Source organism: Topomyia yanbarensis, chromosome 3 (genome assembly GCF_030247195.1).
Source record: "Topomyia yanbarensis strain Yona2022 chromosome 3, ASM3024719v1, whole genome shotgun sequence".
NCBI lineage: Eukaryota > Metazoa > Arthropoda > Insecta > Diptera > Culicidae > Topomyia > Topomyia yanbarensis.
In genome coordinates, this window is record NC_080672.1 from 340,041,278 (window position 1) to 340,058,953 (window position 17,676).

The 17,676-nt window shown below is 36.0% G+C and overlaps 1 protein-coding gene across 1 annotated transcript in view; it reads right to left on the reverse strand.

Moving 5' to 3' along the window:
* LOC131688112 (uncharacterized protein DDB_G0271670-like) overlaps nt 1–17,676 on the reverse strand; it is a 128,593-nt gene that overhangs the window by 16,549 nt on the left and 94,368 nt on the right. The window contains exon 4 of the mRNA XM_058972264.1: nt 5,465–5,626. Coding sequence (XP_058828247.1) covers nt 5,465–5,626 — 162 coding nt within the window. The remainder of the gene's footprint in view (nt 1–5,464; nt 5,627–17,676) is intronic.

A 17,676-nucleotide genomic window follows, 5' to 3' on the forward strand; every position in this document is an offset into this window, starting at 1 on the left:
ATTTGTCAATTTTATCAAAATCCTTGCAATATAGGTAGGACATTCTTGAAACAGTCTCAGAAGAGTATTATTTATAGTTAAAGGATTATGTGGTAATGTCACTACTGAACGGCAGCTCACGGAAACCTGCTCCGGAATGTCCGTGTTGGGGTCAAATCGCCAAATTGTTCCAAAACCATGAGATATGTCTTCTCAGGCAATTCCAAGTATTTTGATACCCATATCGTCAGTATCGATTTGGAATTCACAAATAGTATCCCAACACTGGATCATTCCTCCGGAAATCCGAATTCCCAGGGACCAGACGAATTCATCCGGTTCGTTTTCATAGCGCTTAATAGTAGATGAGTTCCGAAATTTAGTACATCCTAATGTTTCCAAATAGGTTTAAAATACCATAGTTATGACATAAATGCCATAGTTATGACATGAACCGTTGTTGGCCTGTTACGGAGTAAAGGAGTGATGTTCCAAGATGTCACTAAATACCAATTTCCTGCTTGAGGAAGAACACTGGTATGTCATTCATTGAAATTTGAAAAGTTACCCGGGTACCCTAACGGAGACAAAACAGTGAAAGAGAACCGAAAAATTAAGAATATGATGTTGAAGAACGACTCATGGACCGTAAGCTTACCAGAATAAGAATGTGTAGCATAATTTTTGAGCTAGAACCTTTTAAACAATTGCAGATCAGCCACAGAAAAAAGTTAAGTAATGAAATTACCGAGAAATGAAAAGAGATGGGAATATTACAGATCCATACCATTAAACATTAGCAAAAAAAATCGTTTTATTTTCGTCATTTTATTGCTCATTGTTCTCAACAGAGCTTTGTAGTTCGTAACATTTTATGCAGTTTTTTTATGATTCACTACACACCATACAATATCAATTTTATCAATCATGTAATTCCAAACTTGACGCAATTTACGAAAAAACGAAATATATCTGTGTTCTACTTTATTTTACACGAGAGAAGTAGAAAATACACTACGCATATTTATCTATTTTATTTATAAGAAGTAAACACTGTTCGCCCTAACCCATTTTGACTCCTACAGATACTTTTTCTCTAAGTATGGAACGCAAACCAAAGAAAAACGTCGAAATACTGATGAGTGTTTTATATTTGGTGCACACTGCACAGGCTGAAAACTGGCAACGAAGACCACAATACGAGATAGAAAATCTCGGAGTATACCGGTCTTTGCTTAATGATTGGCTTTCTAAGTCTCGTATATATAAATCAAACGACTTGGTTTTGAATTATCCGACGTTTCGGCCGTTTTTGGCGGCCTTTTTCAAGGAAAATATTTGTCTGTCGCTTTTGTTAGGGACGCATTTTTCCAGCGTTGGGACGTTTTCCTTGAAAAAGACCGCCAAAAACGGCCGAAACGTCGGATAATTCAAAACCAAGTCGTTTGATTTATATATACAAGACTTAGAAAGCCAATCAGCGCAGCGCTGCACTAGCGAACAACAGCAACGTCGCATGAGAAAGGAGAATGTAGGCAGAAAAATTACAGCCCTAGAAAAGGTAGGCATCTTGCATCCTTGCTAGTAGTACATGATTATCTTTTAACATATCGTCGCTGTTGTGTTATCTTATGACAAACGCCATTTTGGGGTAAACTGAGTTAGATATGCAACATTACTAATCTGAAAATTCTCTACAAAATGGTGTTTTCAGAATTTTGAAATTTTGCTTGGTTACTGAGGTATAGCGAAAAAAGTGATGAGAAATTGTCAGTTTTTTGCTTTAAATCACTGTATCTTGGGATTCGCTTAAGTAATGTAGAAGTTTTAGATGTTTTTATATGTAAAAATGTCTGAGGAACACAATGGCATAATAATTTTTAAAATAAAAATACATGTATTGCGAGAAATATGCAGTTTTACTTTTAAATTGGCAATATTTCATGTTTGGCAACACTGTAATTGAAAATTATTATTTTTTCTAGATTGCTTGCTCAATTTCCTTCAAAATGCATCTCATCGATTGTTTCTAGGCCGAATAAAGCCGAAGATATTAATAAAAGTTAATAATTGATGCTTTTTTTCTATGGAAAATTTTCCATGCACAATTATGACACGCCATACAAATTTTGCCATCAATACACGCCTACGACACGTGTGAGTGCGACTTTTGTTTACATTTATAGTGAAAACTCGCAACATAGTCAACCGAATTTCGTGATATTTGAGGGATTAATACAAAATAGATAGAAGCATCGATTGTCTTCTCTGAATTGTTTCTATAATTTATAAGTTTCAAGATATTCAATCTCAAACTTTAAAAATCGTTTTTCTCGAAATGTGCTAAATGGCGCTTGTCATAAGATAGCACAACAGCGACGATATGAGGAATTCAGCGAAGATCCGTGCGAAAATATTTAAAATCGTGACCGACCATCTTAGATTCCTATGAAACTTTACACGTTTCACCGGCATAGAAGACTAAACATTTTCCACAATCAGTAAGATTATTTTGAGTAAGGAGTATTTTTTAAAAGGGCGTAAGCATTTCTACGCGCCCTGATTTCAAATTTTTTTTGTTCTGCTACTCTATTTCATACAGCATAACTTTCTGATAACGAGTTTCAGGGAATAAATATTCATGTACAAAAAAAATATGCGCCGAAAAAAAATGTTGTGTCATTTTCACCAAACCAAAAATTTGTGTTGAAAATATAAATTACAAAAAAAACTCATTTTTTCTAATCTTTTTTATTTTGTCAACGAAAACCTAAAGAGAAAAGAAACATTTTGAATGTGATTGTATGATGGAGAACTTACCGGTAAAAAAGTTTCTCTAACAAAAACTTTATACATGTTTTTAAATTTCATACTAATTGACATAAATTGTAATTGTGTTACAGAATATAATACTATGTATCATTTTAAATCGAAATGCATTTAACAAAAATCTTCCAAAATGCGATAGTTTTGGAGATATTTGGAATTTTGTTCCAACAAAAACAGTTTCTTTTTTTTATTTCGATTATAGAGGTTTTAACCTTCAGGTCATTCGCCTCTTCGGGTTAGAAAAATCTCTGATGAAAATTTCTAACCCTATGTGCGGGGTCAGGGCTCGAACCCAGGTGCGCTGCGTACAAGGCAATCGATTTATTAACTACGCTACGCCTACCCCCAACAAAAACAGTTAATTCGCGTGATTATGCCTTTTTTAAAAGTTTTTCGCGTTACCCCATCATAAAACGTCAAAAATCAAATGTTTAACGTTTTATAGACGTAAAAGAAACTTTTTCAGTATATTTGGATCATGGAGAAGCTTTCAATAAAAAAGTTTTTCTAACAACAGCTTTTGACATATTTTTATAATTCATACTATTTGCAGTCAACAATACAATTATCTTTTTGAATATGATTCTAAACGCTATTTTAAATCAAAATGCTCATAACAAAAATTTTCTGAAATGTAGTGTTTTTCGAGATATTTTAAATTTTGTTTTAACAACACAATTATTTTGTTTTATTACGACCTTTTCGCGTTTATTCGCGTTTCTCCATCAACAACAATAAGTTTTTCAGAAATCCCATAACACTTCCGGTATCTTTCTCTTTGATGTCAAGGTGATATTGTAAACCATTTGAAAGCAATACGAAAACAATCAAAATACTATTCAACCATAGGGTCTTATAATTAAACTAAACAGTTCGATCATATTGGATATTGGTTATTTTCATGTAACTTTCAATTGGATTATTATATCGCCTTGATAACAAAAGAAAAATTTTCAGGAAATATTATGGGCCTTTTGAAATACCCATTGTTGTTGATGTAAAAACGCGAATAACTTCTGAAAAGGTCGTAATAAAACAAAAGGATTGTGCTGTTAAAACAAAATTTAAAATATCTCGATAACCACTACATTTCAGATTTTTTTGTTATGACCATTTTGATTTGAAATAGCGTTTAGAATCATATTCAAAAAGAAAATGATATTTTTGACTGCAAATAGTATGAATTATAAAAATAAGTCAAAAGTTGTTGTTAGGAAAACATTTTTATTGAATGTTTCTCCATAACCGAAATATACTGAAAAAGTTTCTTTTACATCTTTAAAACGATGAACATTTGATTTTTTACATTTTATGATGGGGTAACGCGAATAACTTTCAAAAAAGGCATAATCACACGAATTAACTGTTTCTGTTGGAACAAAATTCCAAATATCTCAAAAACTATCCCATTTTGGAAAATTTTGGTTAAATGCATTTCGATTTAAAATGATACATAGAATTATATTCTGTAATAAAATTACAGTTTTGTATGTCAATTAGTATGAAATTTAAAAACATGTATAAAGTTATTGTTAGAAAAACTTTTTTACCGATAAGTTCTCCATCATACAATCACATCCCAAATGTTTCTTTTCTCATTAGGTTTTCGTTGACAATATATAAAAAATAAGAAAAAATGCTTTTTTTTTTTAAATTTATATTTTTAACACAAATTTTTGTTTTTGTGAAAATGATACATTTTTTTCAGTGTATATTTTTTTCGTACATATATATTTATTCCCTGAAACTCGTTCTCCGAAAGTTATGCTGTATAAAATAGAGTAATCGAACAAAAACATTTTGAAATTAAGGCACGTAGAAATGTTTACGCCCTTTTGAAAAATTGCTCTTGTATCAAAATATTGCAATTGTCAGAGAAAATCATGGAGATTCATAAACCGAACAAAACTTCAAAGTTTCATTCGAATCGACGATGGTTATATTTTGTGGCCGGCCGGTTTCTCATGGAATCCCTCATATGCTAACATTTAAGAGCTATATTGCTAAATTGTAAATATTATTAGCGTTGTTAAATTCATCTGAACAGTAACATTTTGATGTTCCGTTGACTTGCTGTATTTGTGACGGAAGTGATGTATCGTGCAAAAACTTACTTTACACCGTGTGTATGCGCCGTACCGGCAAATTTTGTAGCTTTACAAGTGAAAAATAAAATTAACAGCAAATATTCATAAAATTAGATATTATTAATCTACAAATTCGAACTTTTCGAAAACCTTCAGGAAATGTTAATGTTAAAGTTAATGCTGCAATCCCAAAACTAAGTGAAAGCCACACCAAAAAAATATTTTCGTTTACTGTACCGTAAAATTATGTGTAGTTTTTGGCAATCCATCGTTAAAAAACGCTCGAAATTCGGGCTCTTGAGTAGAAGAATCGCCTTAATGTTTCGTTAGACTATTTCTATCCAATAACCATAACTCATATTCTCAGTGTGCCTCCTGTGATATTGTTTTGCAGCGATCAAGAAAGAAATATCGCTTTGACATTATGTCCCCATTAAGTGGCTTACGATCGTGGGTTCCCTATTCCAGTCAAAACAATCTTCGGAGATCATCCGATCCCATTAGTGGCAAATGGACGCATATATTAGCCAAAAAAAAAAAACAGTCAGCTACGTTCTTCCAGAACTTACCTCTTGAGCCGTGGCAGCCATTGCGGATGTCGCTCCCGTCCCAGTACCGGCTACCGCTGACGATGCATTTGAGTTGAACAGAGCCTGACCAGCGCGTACTGGAGGCGTGGGTGGACTTAAGCTGGCTGTGACTGTGCTGCCCGGTTCCGTCAGGTCGGACATCTGAAAAAGGCGTATAGAGAATAATCCGAACGTAAGTCAAAGCGAGAAGCGGCGGATGATGACGGACGATACGTGCTCAGATTTTGCATCGGTAAATTTTGGCTGCCGCAGCTGATTAATTAAAATGCAATATCAATATGATCGCGATGCGATCTACTTCTGGAATATGTAAATTTGAGTGGAAGCACGTGAATTGTGTGTCGATAGCGTGCGAGCAATGGATGAGGATGCAATGGACGAAAGCGTAAATCAGTCACAATGATGATATGTGTTTCAATTTATGTTCCCAGTGTTCAGTTATGCACTTATGATAAATGGGTTTCGTTTGATGTTCGTAGGTTAGAGTTGACTTTGTGTCAACTGGTGTCTCGTTGGAAACACTTTTAATTTGAATAATGCAATTGCTTGTAGGCCACGGGGCGCCGCTTGAACGTGTTTGCTTGCATTATTATGGCGACGTTCCTTGCTTGTTAAAATTCCTGATGTGTGGGTGCTTTGGATAAACTAGTTACAATTTGAGGTTGATATTTGCCGTTTTCGGTACACGACTTGAAGTGGTGCCAATTGGCGAAATAGGTGATTGTTTATTTGTTTTCCGCCGAGACTTTTTATATTCGTGGAATCGATCAGAAGCCACCCATGTTTGGAATGTCAGTGTGTCAATTAGTGCGCATTCCAGCAGAATGACAGCGTTGTTTAAATATCTCGTGAGTAACAATTACTGCTTCAATGTGATTTGATAACCAAGTTTTTATAGCCATTTTTTGTTTCCATACACCTTGTTATCAACAGGGTGAAGTGTTGTATTTTGATAACCAAAATATGACACACTCAAACATGTGTGAGTCGAGGAAGGTGAAATCAAAATTTAAATTGTGAATGACGATTATAATTATAATCGAAGGAAAATCGGTGGTAGCCGATGAAATCAACCGGTATCAGATGCATAGAATTTTATCAATGAGCTCAAGTAAATTGATAAATAATAACTCCTGCAAACAAGATACAGTATGTTGTGCAGATTAATGTTGTGGGAACATTAGTCATATTGCCGCAATATTTGGATATATATTAGTAATACCACCTTAACACAACGTGTTATCACAGAACTTGGACTTCTATTTTGGCATACTTTTCTGGTAGTTTTAAACATGCATGGCAATCCGAACCGACCATGGTCGTATGCACCAAACTTATACCTATAGTCAATGTTGCAATATAGTCAATATTTGAATAATGTTTTACAAAATTCGTTGTTAATGATTACATTGTTTATATATTAGACAGCATCTTGTACATATATTGAGTTCTGCCGTGTTGATGTGTAATGTTAAATATTTTTATTTTGATTCTCAAGCACGTTGTTTATTCCCAATGTATACCTATAATGAATCAACACAAATCCACAGCGCTTCAACCTCTTTGACATGCCTGCTGATAACAACAGTGCTTCGGCATGTGTGAAGAAACCATTTCCATGTGATTATTATTTCGTTTATAGGCAGAAATTAGCATGATCAGACATATAAGATGAACGACATAACAATATTTTTGTAAGCACATGCTTTGAAGCTACTTCTGGCCGTATACGTTTACCCATTGGTGAACTTTAATGATCAACTAATTGACTGTTTAACTGCTTCGAAGTGCACCGGAAATGCCAGACGTGCCAGTTTGATAATGTTTTCGTTTCTGTATCGCTGATACCGTGTCGACGCTGGAATATGTCACGCTTGTGTGGATGCTAATTTGCATAAAAATATCTGGAGAACGCCGGCGGCGACAACGAGCCATACTAAGAACTCATCTCTCTTCATTCCATAAATATCAATTGCGGTCGGTTTGGGTTTTCCCCGCACACTGTGTGCATTCGTGCACGGGATCTTCAAACTGATCTAGTTATGAACTATATCATCCATTCGACTGATGCGCATTCCTGGTAATTCGTTAGCCGGAACCAAATAGTAACAAGATAAGAGGATTTTCTGATGACACTTGTGTTTGAATTAGAATTCATTTTATCTATCCTTAACCGGTGGATGTGTAAATTATAAGAAGCCATTAGTCATGCAGATTAATTTTGCACCGTTAATGTAGCCAGGCAAATTTTTTACCTTGAGCTGGGATTCTGGAAGCTTGGATCGATGCGGGGATGATTCTGAATTCCATTTCATTGACTGGTTGAAGGAGATGGCTCTACAGTGAGTCATATTGGGCTGTTGTGTAACATTTTTGTATTGTTTGACTCAGGGATTCTCAGAATTTTATTTTTATTTCATTTGGGTATGCTAAGAGCTAGTTTGTGATGAACGTCAGAAAATGTACTTATCGTTGGTGATCTTATGACTAACGTTCAAATCATATCCAAATAGAAACCTTTGGTTTGGTTTAGTAGAGCCTTATTACAAATCCACTAAATTATTCTTTATCCTTTATTTTATTATTCGCGGTATTTTTGGACTGATGGTGGTACATACTTCGTTAGTCGGATGAAACGTCCGACTCCTGACAGAAGATGGCAAAGGATTCTTGATACTTCCTATCGATCAAGCTAGTATGAGTCTACTCAGATTAACTTTCTGCTATAACATAAAAAAAATTGACAGGCATCGAATTTTGCGGCAATTTCGGCTTTGAAACAGTTTGTTGACGAAATCGTTTTCACGGCCTTCTTCAAATACATTAAGGTCTTACCTACTGCTCTTTGTTTTAAACTTGTTATGGCGAAGTTTTCCGCCATCTTAATCAAATTCGAGTCATGTTAATATAAATGTTACATTAACACGTCGTTTAAATTGTGCAACACTGAATCATATGCACTTCCAAACTTATTCTAGTTTGAAAGTAAAGCTTCCGCTTGGGGTACACCAGAACACGAACGGAGATCTATGCATCGCGTCGGTTTCTGAAGACCAGTGTTTTTTTTAAATTTATATTTATTTCCCGTTCGCACTGAGTGCTATCACGGACGACAAAAAGTAGCTCCACCATTACCATGCACCAACTATTGGAAGTTCATATTCACGAATGCAAAAGTAATGCGCTTGAACTGAACCCAGTTTGACCATTGTCTGTTGAATATTGGTAAACTCTTGTGAAATAATCGTCATCGATTTAGTGTTGCGAGAAGGTATAAATTGAGTTTTTAGGTTCGTTACTTTGACTTAGACAAATTTAATCTAAAATAGTATGGACCTATACAGAATCGAATATAAATATATCAAAACGGGTCATATGAGGATCATGTGGATCCAAAATGAATGAAACTCAACCTCAAAATTAAGTTGACTGTGAATATCGAATCGTTGATAACACAACTGAGGTGCTACTTAGGAATTCCACGAAGGTTCGTCCGAAAATAATTAAAATCGTTACCGACCATATTTGATTCCGATGAAACTTTACACGCTTCACCGGCATGGAAAACTAAATATTTTCCACAGTCAATGAGATCATTTTGACTCAAGAGCATTTTTTAAAAAGCATTTCCCAAAAAAATGTTTGATTACCGTTTTCTATTTAGCAAAATAATCTGAGAAAAGTTATAGGGAATAAAAACATCTGCACGACAAAAGATACTGTTGTGACATTTTTCACAAAAACAAAAATTTGTGTTATAAAATTTAATTACAAAAAACCCATTCTTAATATTTATCTTTTGTCAATGAAATCCTAAAGAAAAATAAAACTTTTCTAATGTAATAGGGATCTTTAATTTGGAAAAATAGTGTATTGATAGTGAGTGTCCTTACGAATCACGACAGAAACGATGAAAAATTCGCCGCGTAATAGAAAATTGAATGTTATCGATTTATTAAAATATAAGCAATGCTCCTCATAGTCGGCTATCCGGAATTCAAGTTGCTTATTTGGCCATTCAGATTGATACAAAAAAAGGTAATATTCCGAAATTCTCGGCAGCCGGCTGCCCAGAGCAACTTTTACATGATAAGGCAATTGACACACTCACTATCAAAATTTTCTTTTCCCGTGATACATGTGGAGATGCAGAAGATTCCTCGGTCTCTAGCAGCAACATGTATCGGACTAACATTCCTTCCTTCCCCCAGAAGATCTGCATTCGGACGTGGCCGGCGTCAGTATTGATCAGCATGCAGGAATCAATATAGATTGCACAGTGTGGCTCATCATGCTAGTCCCAAGCATGTTGTTCCAATGAAAATTTCCCAATCTCAATTGGTTCTGATCAGTAACGGAGTAGCAACCACGGGTGATCTCTTATTGTTATGCTTATGCTGTATTGATAGTTAGTGTCCTTACGAGTACACTCATATTATTTTTAAACCTTAATTATTTTTTTCTGACTTTTAAATTTAAAATACAAAATTAAATTTAGCCAACAAACTGACAGTTGTCCTTCTAAATGACATATCTGCAAATATCTCGTTCGCCTTAACCGGGACAGTACCCTACACAGCATGATCTGGTACTATTGCAATCTGCTAGCCGCTTGCAATCCCAAGTTTCATCTGCAAACTATAGTAGTTCTGGTGAGGCAACCTAGAGTCGTGCTAGTTGCACAGATTTTGATGTGATATTGTCCTAAAAGGAAACAAACTAAAAAATGTTTTTTCAATAGTTTCGAGCTTAAAAATAGAAAAAGGAATGAGATATTAACTCACAGTACTAATCTGCCTCAGAAAATACCGAAACCAGCATACCCCCCAAGAAAGATCCATATTGAGGAATGGAGAAACTATCAGTGAAAACGTTTTTCTAACGAGAACTTTAAACATGTTTTTAAATTTTATACAAATTGACAGATAAAACTTTAATTTTAGTATAGACTGTTTGTTTGTGTTTCGGATTCTCCTCGTCAGTAACTAGCACCAACTGGGTGTCTAGTTAGACGATGCATCTAGTTTACTAGTTTAGATACATCGTCTAACTAGATGAAGCCAAGAGTTTTAGGCTTATCAGCTTCCGTTTTTCTTCTTCTGAATGCTTTGGAACGGATAATCGAATATCACATCAAGAAGGTTAGTTTAGTTGAATATCCACTGCACAAAATGCAACATGCATATCAGTGTGGGAAATCCACGATCACTCTGCTTCACGATGTTGTTTACAACATTGAGAAAGCCTTCTCGTTCAAGCAAACTAGCTTGAGTGTATTCCTAGATAATGAAGGTGCTTTTGACAATGTGTCCTTCCAGTCTATTCTGGAAGCGACGCGCGGTCATAGGATATCTGCATGTATCTCGGGTTGAATAAACGCAATGCTTAGTAACCGCATTGTTTGCTCGTCACTGCGACAGGCTGAGATACGGAAGTTAAATATTTGCTGTTGTCCTCAGGATGGCGTTCTGTCACCTTTGTTATGGAATTTGGTTGCCGATGGTTTTTGTTGAAGAATCTCAATGAGCTTAGATTTCCAGGTTTGCTGATGATTACCAAATACTAATTATTGGACTTTGCATTGGAATAATCTTTGACTTAATGCAACAAGCATTAAGGGCTGTCGAACAGCGGTGTTAACAAGTTAAATTATCAGTTAACCCAAGCAAAACTTCAATGGTTCTTTTCACGAAGAAGCGAATAACAACCGGTGTTCGTCCCTTGCAGTTCTTTGACTCTGAGCTACTGTGTGCAGATCAAGTCAAATACGTTAGAGTTATATTGGATTCCAAACTGAAATGGTCTGCTCACATTGAGTTCGGAGTCAAGAAAGCGTGCATAGCCTTCGGGCAGTGAAGACGAACTTTTGGAAAGACATGAGATCTCAAACCTAAATATAGCTGTTGGATTTACACGACAATTGTACGTCCAATACTGTCATACGGATGCCTTGTGTGGTGGCAGAGGGGAGAGAGGTAATGACAGTCCAGTCAAAGCTAAACCATCTGCAAAGAATGGCACTCATGGCGTTGACTGGTGCTTTCACCACGACTCCGACTGCTGCTCTTGAGGCACTTCTAAATATCAAACCATTACACATACACCTCAAACAAGAAGCACTATCATGTGCATACAGACTGCAGGTTACTGGGCTTTAGAACAGCAACCATGTTGATCTTGCTACCAGTCATACGCGATTGTGGTCACAAATGGTTACATGGGGTGAAGATATTCTTGCTCCTAGCGATATTACACTCACATGTTGTTTTCCTTACAGGACATTCCATGTGAAGTTTCCCTCTCGAGAGGAGTGGTTGTCTGGTTATAGGGAAAGACAACGAACGCAAGTGGTCTGTTACACTGACGGTTCTCTGATGGTGCTGATGTCTACTGTCGTGAAATGAGATTGGAACAATCTCACTCACTAGGTAGAAACTGTACTGTATTCCAAGCAGAAATCTTTGCGATTATGTGCGGGGTACAATCAGCCCTTCAACTGAGTTTTTCCGACAGAGTTATAAACTTCGATAATCAGGCTGCAATCAAGGCCCTTAGCTCAGAAAAATCACGGTCAAAGCTAGTGATCGCGTGCCGAACCCAAATCGAAGAACTAAGCATTGTCAACACTATCTACTTTGTCTGGGTGCCCGGACATTACGGTATTACTGGAAATGAATGGGCTGATGAATTGGCCAGGGCAGGTTCAGCGATTGAATTCGTTGGCCCTGAGCCCGCGCTGCCAGTTTCGACAAGTTGGATAAGGGAAAAAAATACGGCCCTGGGCTTCGTCCGAGCACTGCAATTATTGGAGAAATCTACAAACGAATCGCCAAACAAAGGCGTTTCTAGAACAACCGTGCCCAGTGATTTTGAAAAAGCTCCTACATTTTTCGAAGCTCCACTGCGGCATGCTGACCAGGGCTTTAACTGGCCACTGCAAACTCAATTATCACATGGCAACTATTCAGAGTCTTTTTCATATGATCTTTGTGAATCCGACTACGGAACCTCATATCATCTGATATGCAACTATCCAGCAGTTGCGCAATTGCGATTTCGAGTTTTCGGCCGTCCTTATATAGACGAAACCATGTTTGGACGACTGAAACTCAGAGACATACTAAAGTTTCTTATCCAATCTGGTAAAGAGCTTTAGGCTTACTCGCAGGCGAGTTGAACTCCTTGTGAGTTTAACTTACCTGTTGTTTATTTTTGTTTTTGTGCTGTTATTTTCCCGACCCTTCCAATTCGAGAGCAGGAGACAATACATATTTCGAAGTTAATGAGTACCTTATTGAGAGAACTTGAGAGAATCTTGACTGTGCGAGCATGTTCCGTACAGCTATTCGGGTACTCAGACACTCAATGCATATATACCTACACAATATGGTCGTAAACTGTACAGTATTTTACTGGCAAGCTTCTTTGTCGCGCAGTATTGCCAATTGACAGGGATAAAGTTCAGCCCTTCTCCTGGAATTGATATCTTTTTTTCGTGAATAATAATGAACAATTTTGTTTAAAAAACATAGCTCTTTTAAGAAATAAATGAATTTTGTTCTCTATAACTAACCAATCGTCTATCTTCCAGATGGAATTGATAGATTGAAAATCAAATTGCAATGTTTGAAGATAGGTTTAAAAAAACCTGTATAAATCACTTGCAACTATCCAAACAAAAGGGATTGAAACATCAGTGCTACAGTGAAAATGTGCTTCAATAAAAGTTTCAAAAATCTCTAGAACAATGAATTTGCGAGAAATTAACACATCAAAAGGTAATAAGCAACCCTATTTTCTAAGAGCCACCCTTCCTCAAACCTTTAAAAAAAATCATAGCAAATTAACCATCATAGATAGCCTTGTTTATTCAGCAAACTTGCTTCAATTCATTTGTGTTATTATATTGTAGGGCATTTCGCAGGTAAACTTCATGCATTTAAATAGTCGATACTTTGAACACCTCAACCACAAGGACCACCCTAATTCCATTCATTTGAAAAAAAAAATCGCCAAAAAAATTAAAAATTTTGTCGCAGACATCATAAAGCTAAACCAAACTATTTGGGGGCCATCAGCTTTGTATTCCTAAATACGGCTTTGGGACGGTCTGGGTCTTACTATAAAAATTGATTCCGTCAGACATTAGTTACACTGTTACCAGTTATATCATACATAAATAATATATTTCTATACTTATTGTGATCATTAAACAAAACACGTATAGTGTAAAATATAGTTAACCCTTATATGCATAACACTGTTTTAAAACAACATTGCGAAAAACATCTCAAAATTATCACAGTATGTAATGTATTGAAACTATTAGACAATTTTAACAAAATTAAATAAAAAATTGCCCCTTTGAGGGTTAATATGACTCCCATGTTTGGAAATAAAGTCAAATGTGATGTCAATTGATACAAAAATATCTATTGCACATTTTTAAAAGACTTATTATGTACAACAAGAATGTTGCCAAAAACGGAACCCGCTTGTTGCCAAAATCGGAATGTGTGCCAAAATGGGAGCATGCCAAAAACGGAATCTAGCTGTACAAAATCGAATAAATGAAAACTATCAATTCATATTTTGTAGGAAAATAGCAAATCAATGGAATTTGTATGTATGTTTGTATTTAAAATCAAATAATCTAATATAGTAACGCATGATTCAATAGTAACACAATGGCTAAATTTGGTTCTTTTAGTAGTGTGCCACACTGAGTTGTTTCTTCTTTTATAGGTGCACTAGCACAACTATATGCAGAAGAGAGCTCAAATTTAAAGGGGAATTCGTTATTCCACCATTTTTTATTTTTTAAAGCAAATATCATGTATTAAACTTTTGTTACCGCATAACGATTTACATCGAAATAACTCACTAACCCAACTAATAGGCCACCCGCACTATGGACGGGCAGCGCATGTTCAAGCCAACATCATATCATAACGATTACCACTGCTCGCAATAGGTTTTACCGCACACGTTGAGAAGTCTGCGTACACTTGACGAGCACTTGAAATACTCAACCATTCATATTGTCTAATCGATTCAATTTCGGGATTCTTTGCCTGATAATATAGAGTTAGTTTTTCGTATTCCGATCGAGAACGATGATGATGATGACGACAATGATGATGTTAGAAAAAAAAAAATGGCGACAGCGAGAGTCTGAATTTCACATTCCACTGTGCCGGATGAGTGTAAACACTTGAACACATAAGGTATAAACAAGAAGGATCACGTATGATTGGCATCACAACTGCTGGCAAAACACTCTTCAACTTAAACATGAGAAACTTGCGCTACATAAAACAGGCAATTTTATCTGGTAGTTTATTAGCTACGATCTGATCAACACTTATACACAAAGCGCATTCAAACTTGCTTGTGAATGCCAGTTGCACAGTTAAAGCTTGTTTGGTCCCAGAGAAACAGAGTAAAATGTCCACAAACCGATTTAAAAAAGTCCTTCCGCGCACTCCTCAGTGAACTCCTATTCATTATTTCAATAGCACGGCGCGGTCCAGTAACTGTGTTCACCCGAAGTCTGCTTGATTATGACTGTACTAGAGCTACAACCAAAAATGCTACTTCCGTTGGATACTTATGCTAGCTACCGTTGTTAGGTTGTTGGTGCAATCAATAGCCGTTGTTTAACAGTTCGAATGCCTTCATGAAGCACCACGGAAACTCATTCGTGTCTTTGGTTCTAATTGGAGCCTCCGGTCTCCGGTTTGAGATAAACGTACGACTGCTTACTTTGTTCGCTAGTAGGTATTCCTTTTGATTCCTCTAGTACACACAGATGATTACAATAACGGAAAAGACACTTTGTCACGTCTGCGGTGTAACATCACTTTCCAATTTACACGGGCCAAGCTGCATGCTGTTAAGGGTAGACACACGAAAATTTTGTTTCATTTTACCATGCAATAATGGACATATAGTAATCAGTTTCACGCAGAAAAAAAATCACACAGTACACAATACAGTATCTTATCACAGCGCGGCAAGTGGGACGAGCGAATATTAATTGGGAGAGACAGTGCGCAGTGGTTGAGCGAAAATTTAGCATTGCTTGTGAAGGTAAGGTATTGTGTTTATTTGTTCGTTTCGTTGCAGACAAATTATCGCATGTTAGTGATAGATACGCGACCCAATTCTACTGTGGTAGGGGTTTTTGCTTGCTTAGTAGTGCTCGGTAATTTGATTTTGTCATGCAAATTTAGATCTAGATTTAGTATTAATTAGTAATACGCTTTTGTTTTCTATTGAATCATTGTTAGAACGAACGTAATCACGCGGCAAAGAGTTGCATCAGTTATCAAATATCATCCCGGTTTGCACTTCGGTTCAAAATACAAATACGTAGTTGGATATCTCCTATCTCTTTTCAAAATACTAAACAGTGTTGTTTTAAGCATAAAAGTCACGGTGTGTTTGGTAGAACAACTTTATGCAAAGAAAAATCAGAATCTCTGAAACTTTGGAATATGAAAGAATCTGTCCCCCTTCATTTGCGACTAACAACAAAATAATCCATCGGGGGATTCAGAACAACTTTTTTAAAGTTTTTTTTTTCCGTGAAAACATAGGTTTCGTGTTGGAATTAGTTCACGTTTCTGCCCTTAGATGGTGCTTTAGACATTCGAACAACAATAAAAGTAAGAGTCTGAAAGATAATTTAATTGTCTACAACAAAAAATCGATCAGATCCAGAAAAGTTGTTTAAGTTTTTAACGAAGTTATGAATAAGTTAATTTAACACGTCCCTAGTGGTTTGGTTTGGTGATTTCCTTGCATTTATTTTATTTACAAAACAATAGTGGGTTTTAGTTGAATAGTACATTCAGAGGAATTTGTGGCTGTGGTCCACTGGGAGGTGATTGAAAACAGGAGTTCTCAAGTTAAGGTGTTCCTCAGTGCCGAAGACCGAATGGTTAATGGACTGAAGTATGTCAGTCGCGCAAGGATTATCGTGTCGTCCTTGCTGTGTTTCGCGAATCTCTGTCACAGTAGACATTTGTTTCCTCCCCAATCGTGGGATTCAAATGATGGACATGTCCCTAATACCTTTTTCGGGGATCACTACAGGCGATTATAAGCCAACGTGTTTGGTATCTTCTGGTTGCTGTACAACAGGTGTTGCTAATAAAATTACTATATCCGACCTCACAACGCGATATTTGTGCTGTCGTGGTGAAATATGATCGCATATTTTCCGCATAATGTACTTCTGATGATTTCAAAAAAGGTGTATCATACTGTGACAGAAGTGGGTTTCCCCTCATACCCGGTAGTATTGCAAAAGCCCACCACATAATTTGGAGCAGCTCAGATATCAATTTGAGAGGCACCGAATTGCTGGAATACTTAAATAGTACAAATCTGCACACGGTGTCTCTGGTAGAAAATATTTAAATCAGTATCGCTAAACTTCTCACTAATTGAAAGCTTAGAAGGTCATCTTTCATCTGAGCATAACTTTGAAATGTTCTATCGCTGGATCTAGAACATTTATTTTTTTAAACATTTGGACGATGATTTTTTTAGGTAATTTTTTTAATTTGTAGCTCAAAACAGATCCCATTTTAGGAGGTTTAATCAGTGAGCACACACTGTCAGAGGAACGGATTTGTAAAGTTAATGAAAACCTTCGAAGACACCATTTAGCCATTTAGTTTCGCGTTAATAATTAGATTTCTTGAAATGATTATTTTTCTTCTAAATATATTTTTGCTCGGGGTTCCTATGTAACTGATGTTACATTCAAAATTCTATCATTGTTCTGTATGGATTCTTCGTACAATTTTATCTCAATTAGATTTGTTTTCGTTTTTAGTTTCGTTGAAAGTTATGAATTTAATCACGATCGAAAGACTCTCCCTTTAGAAACACATCAAATCAGTGGTCCACATATCAGTAAAAAATAATATTTTCCGCAAAATCATTTCATTTTCTGTTTTGTAGTCAACGAGAAAATGTTTAGAAGCAGCAGGGTGTTATCTGTTTTTAGGAATTGTATATTTGTTCAAAGTAGCAATTCTATGATAGGAAATATGGGAAAGTTGAAATTTTAAAGTTCACTTTATCAAGTATGATTGATCGATGAAACAAAGGATGTAAATACATCAAAGAACGGTCAAATGATCTGAGAAATCCGAAAATGATATAATTTTGAATAA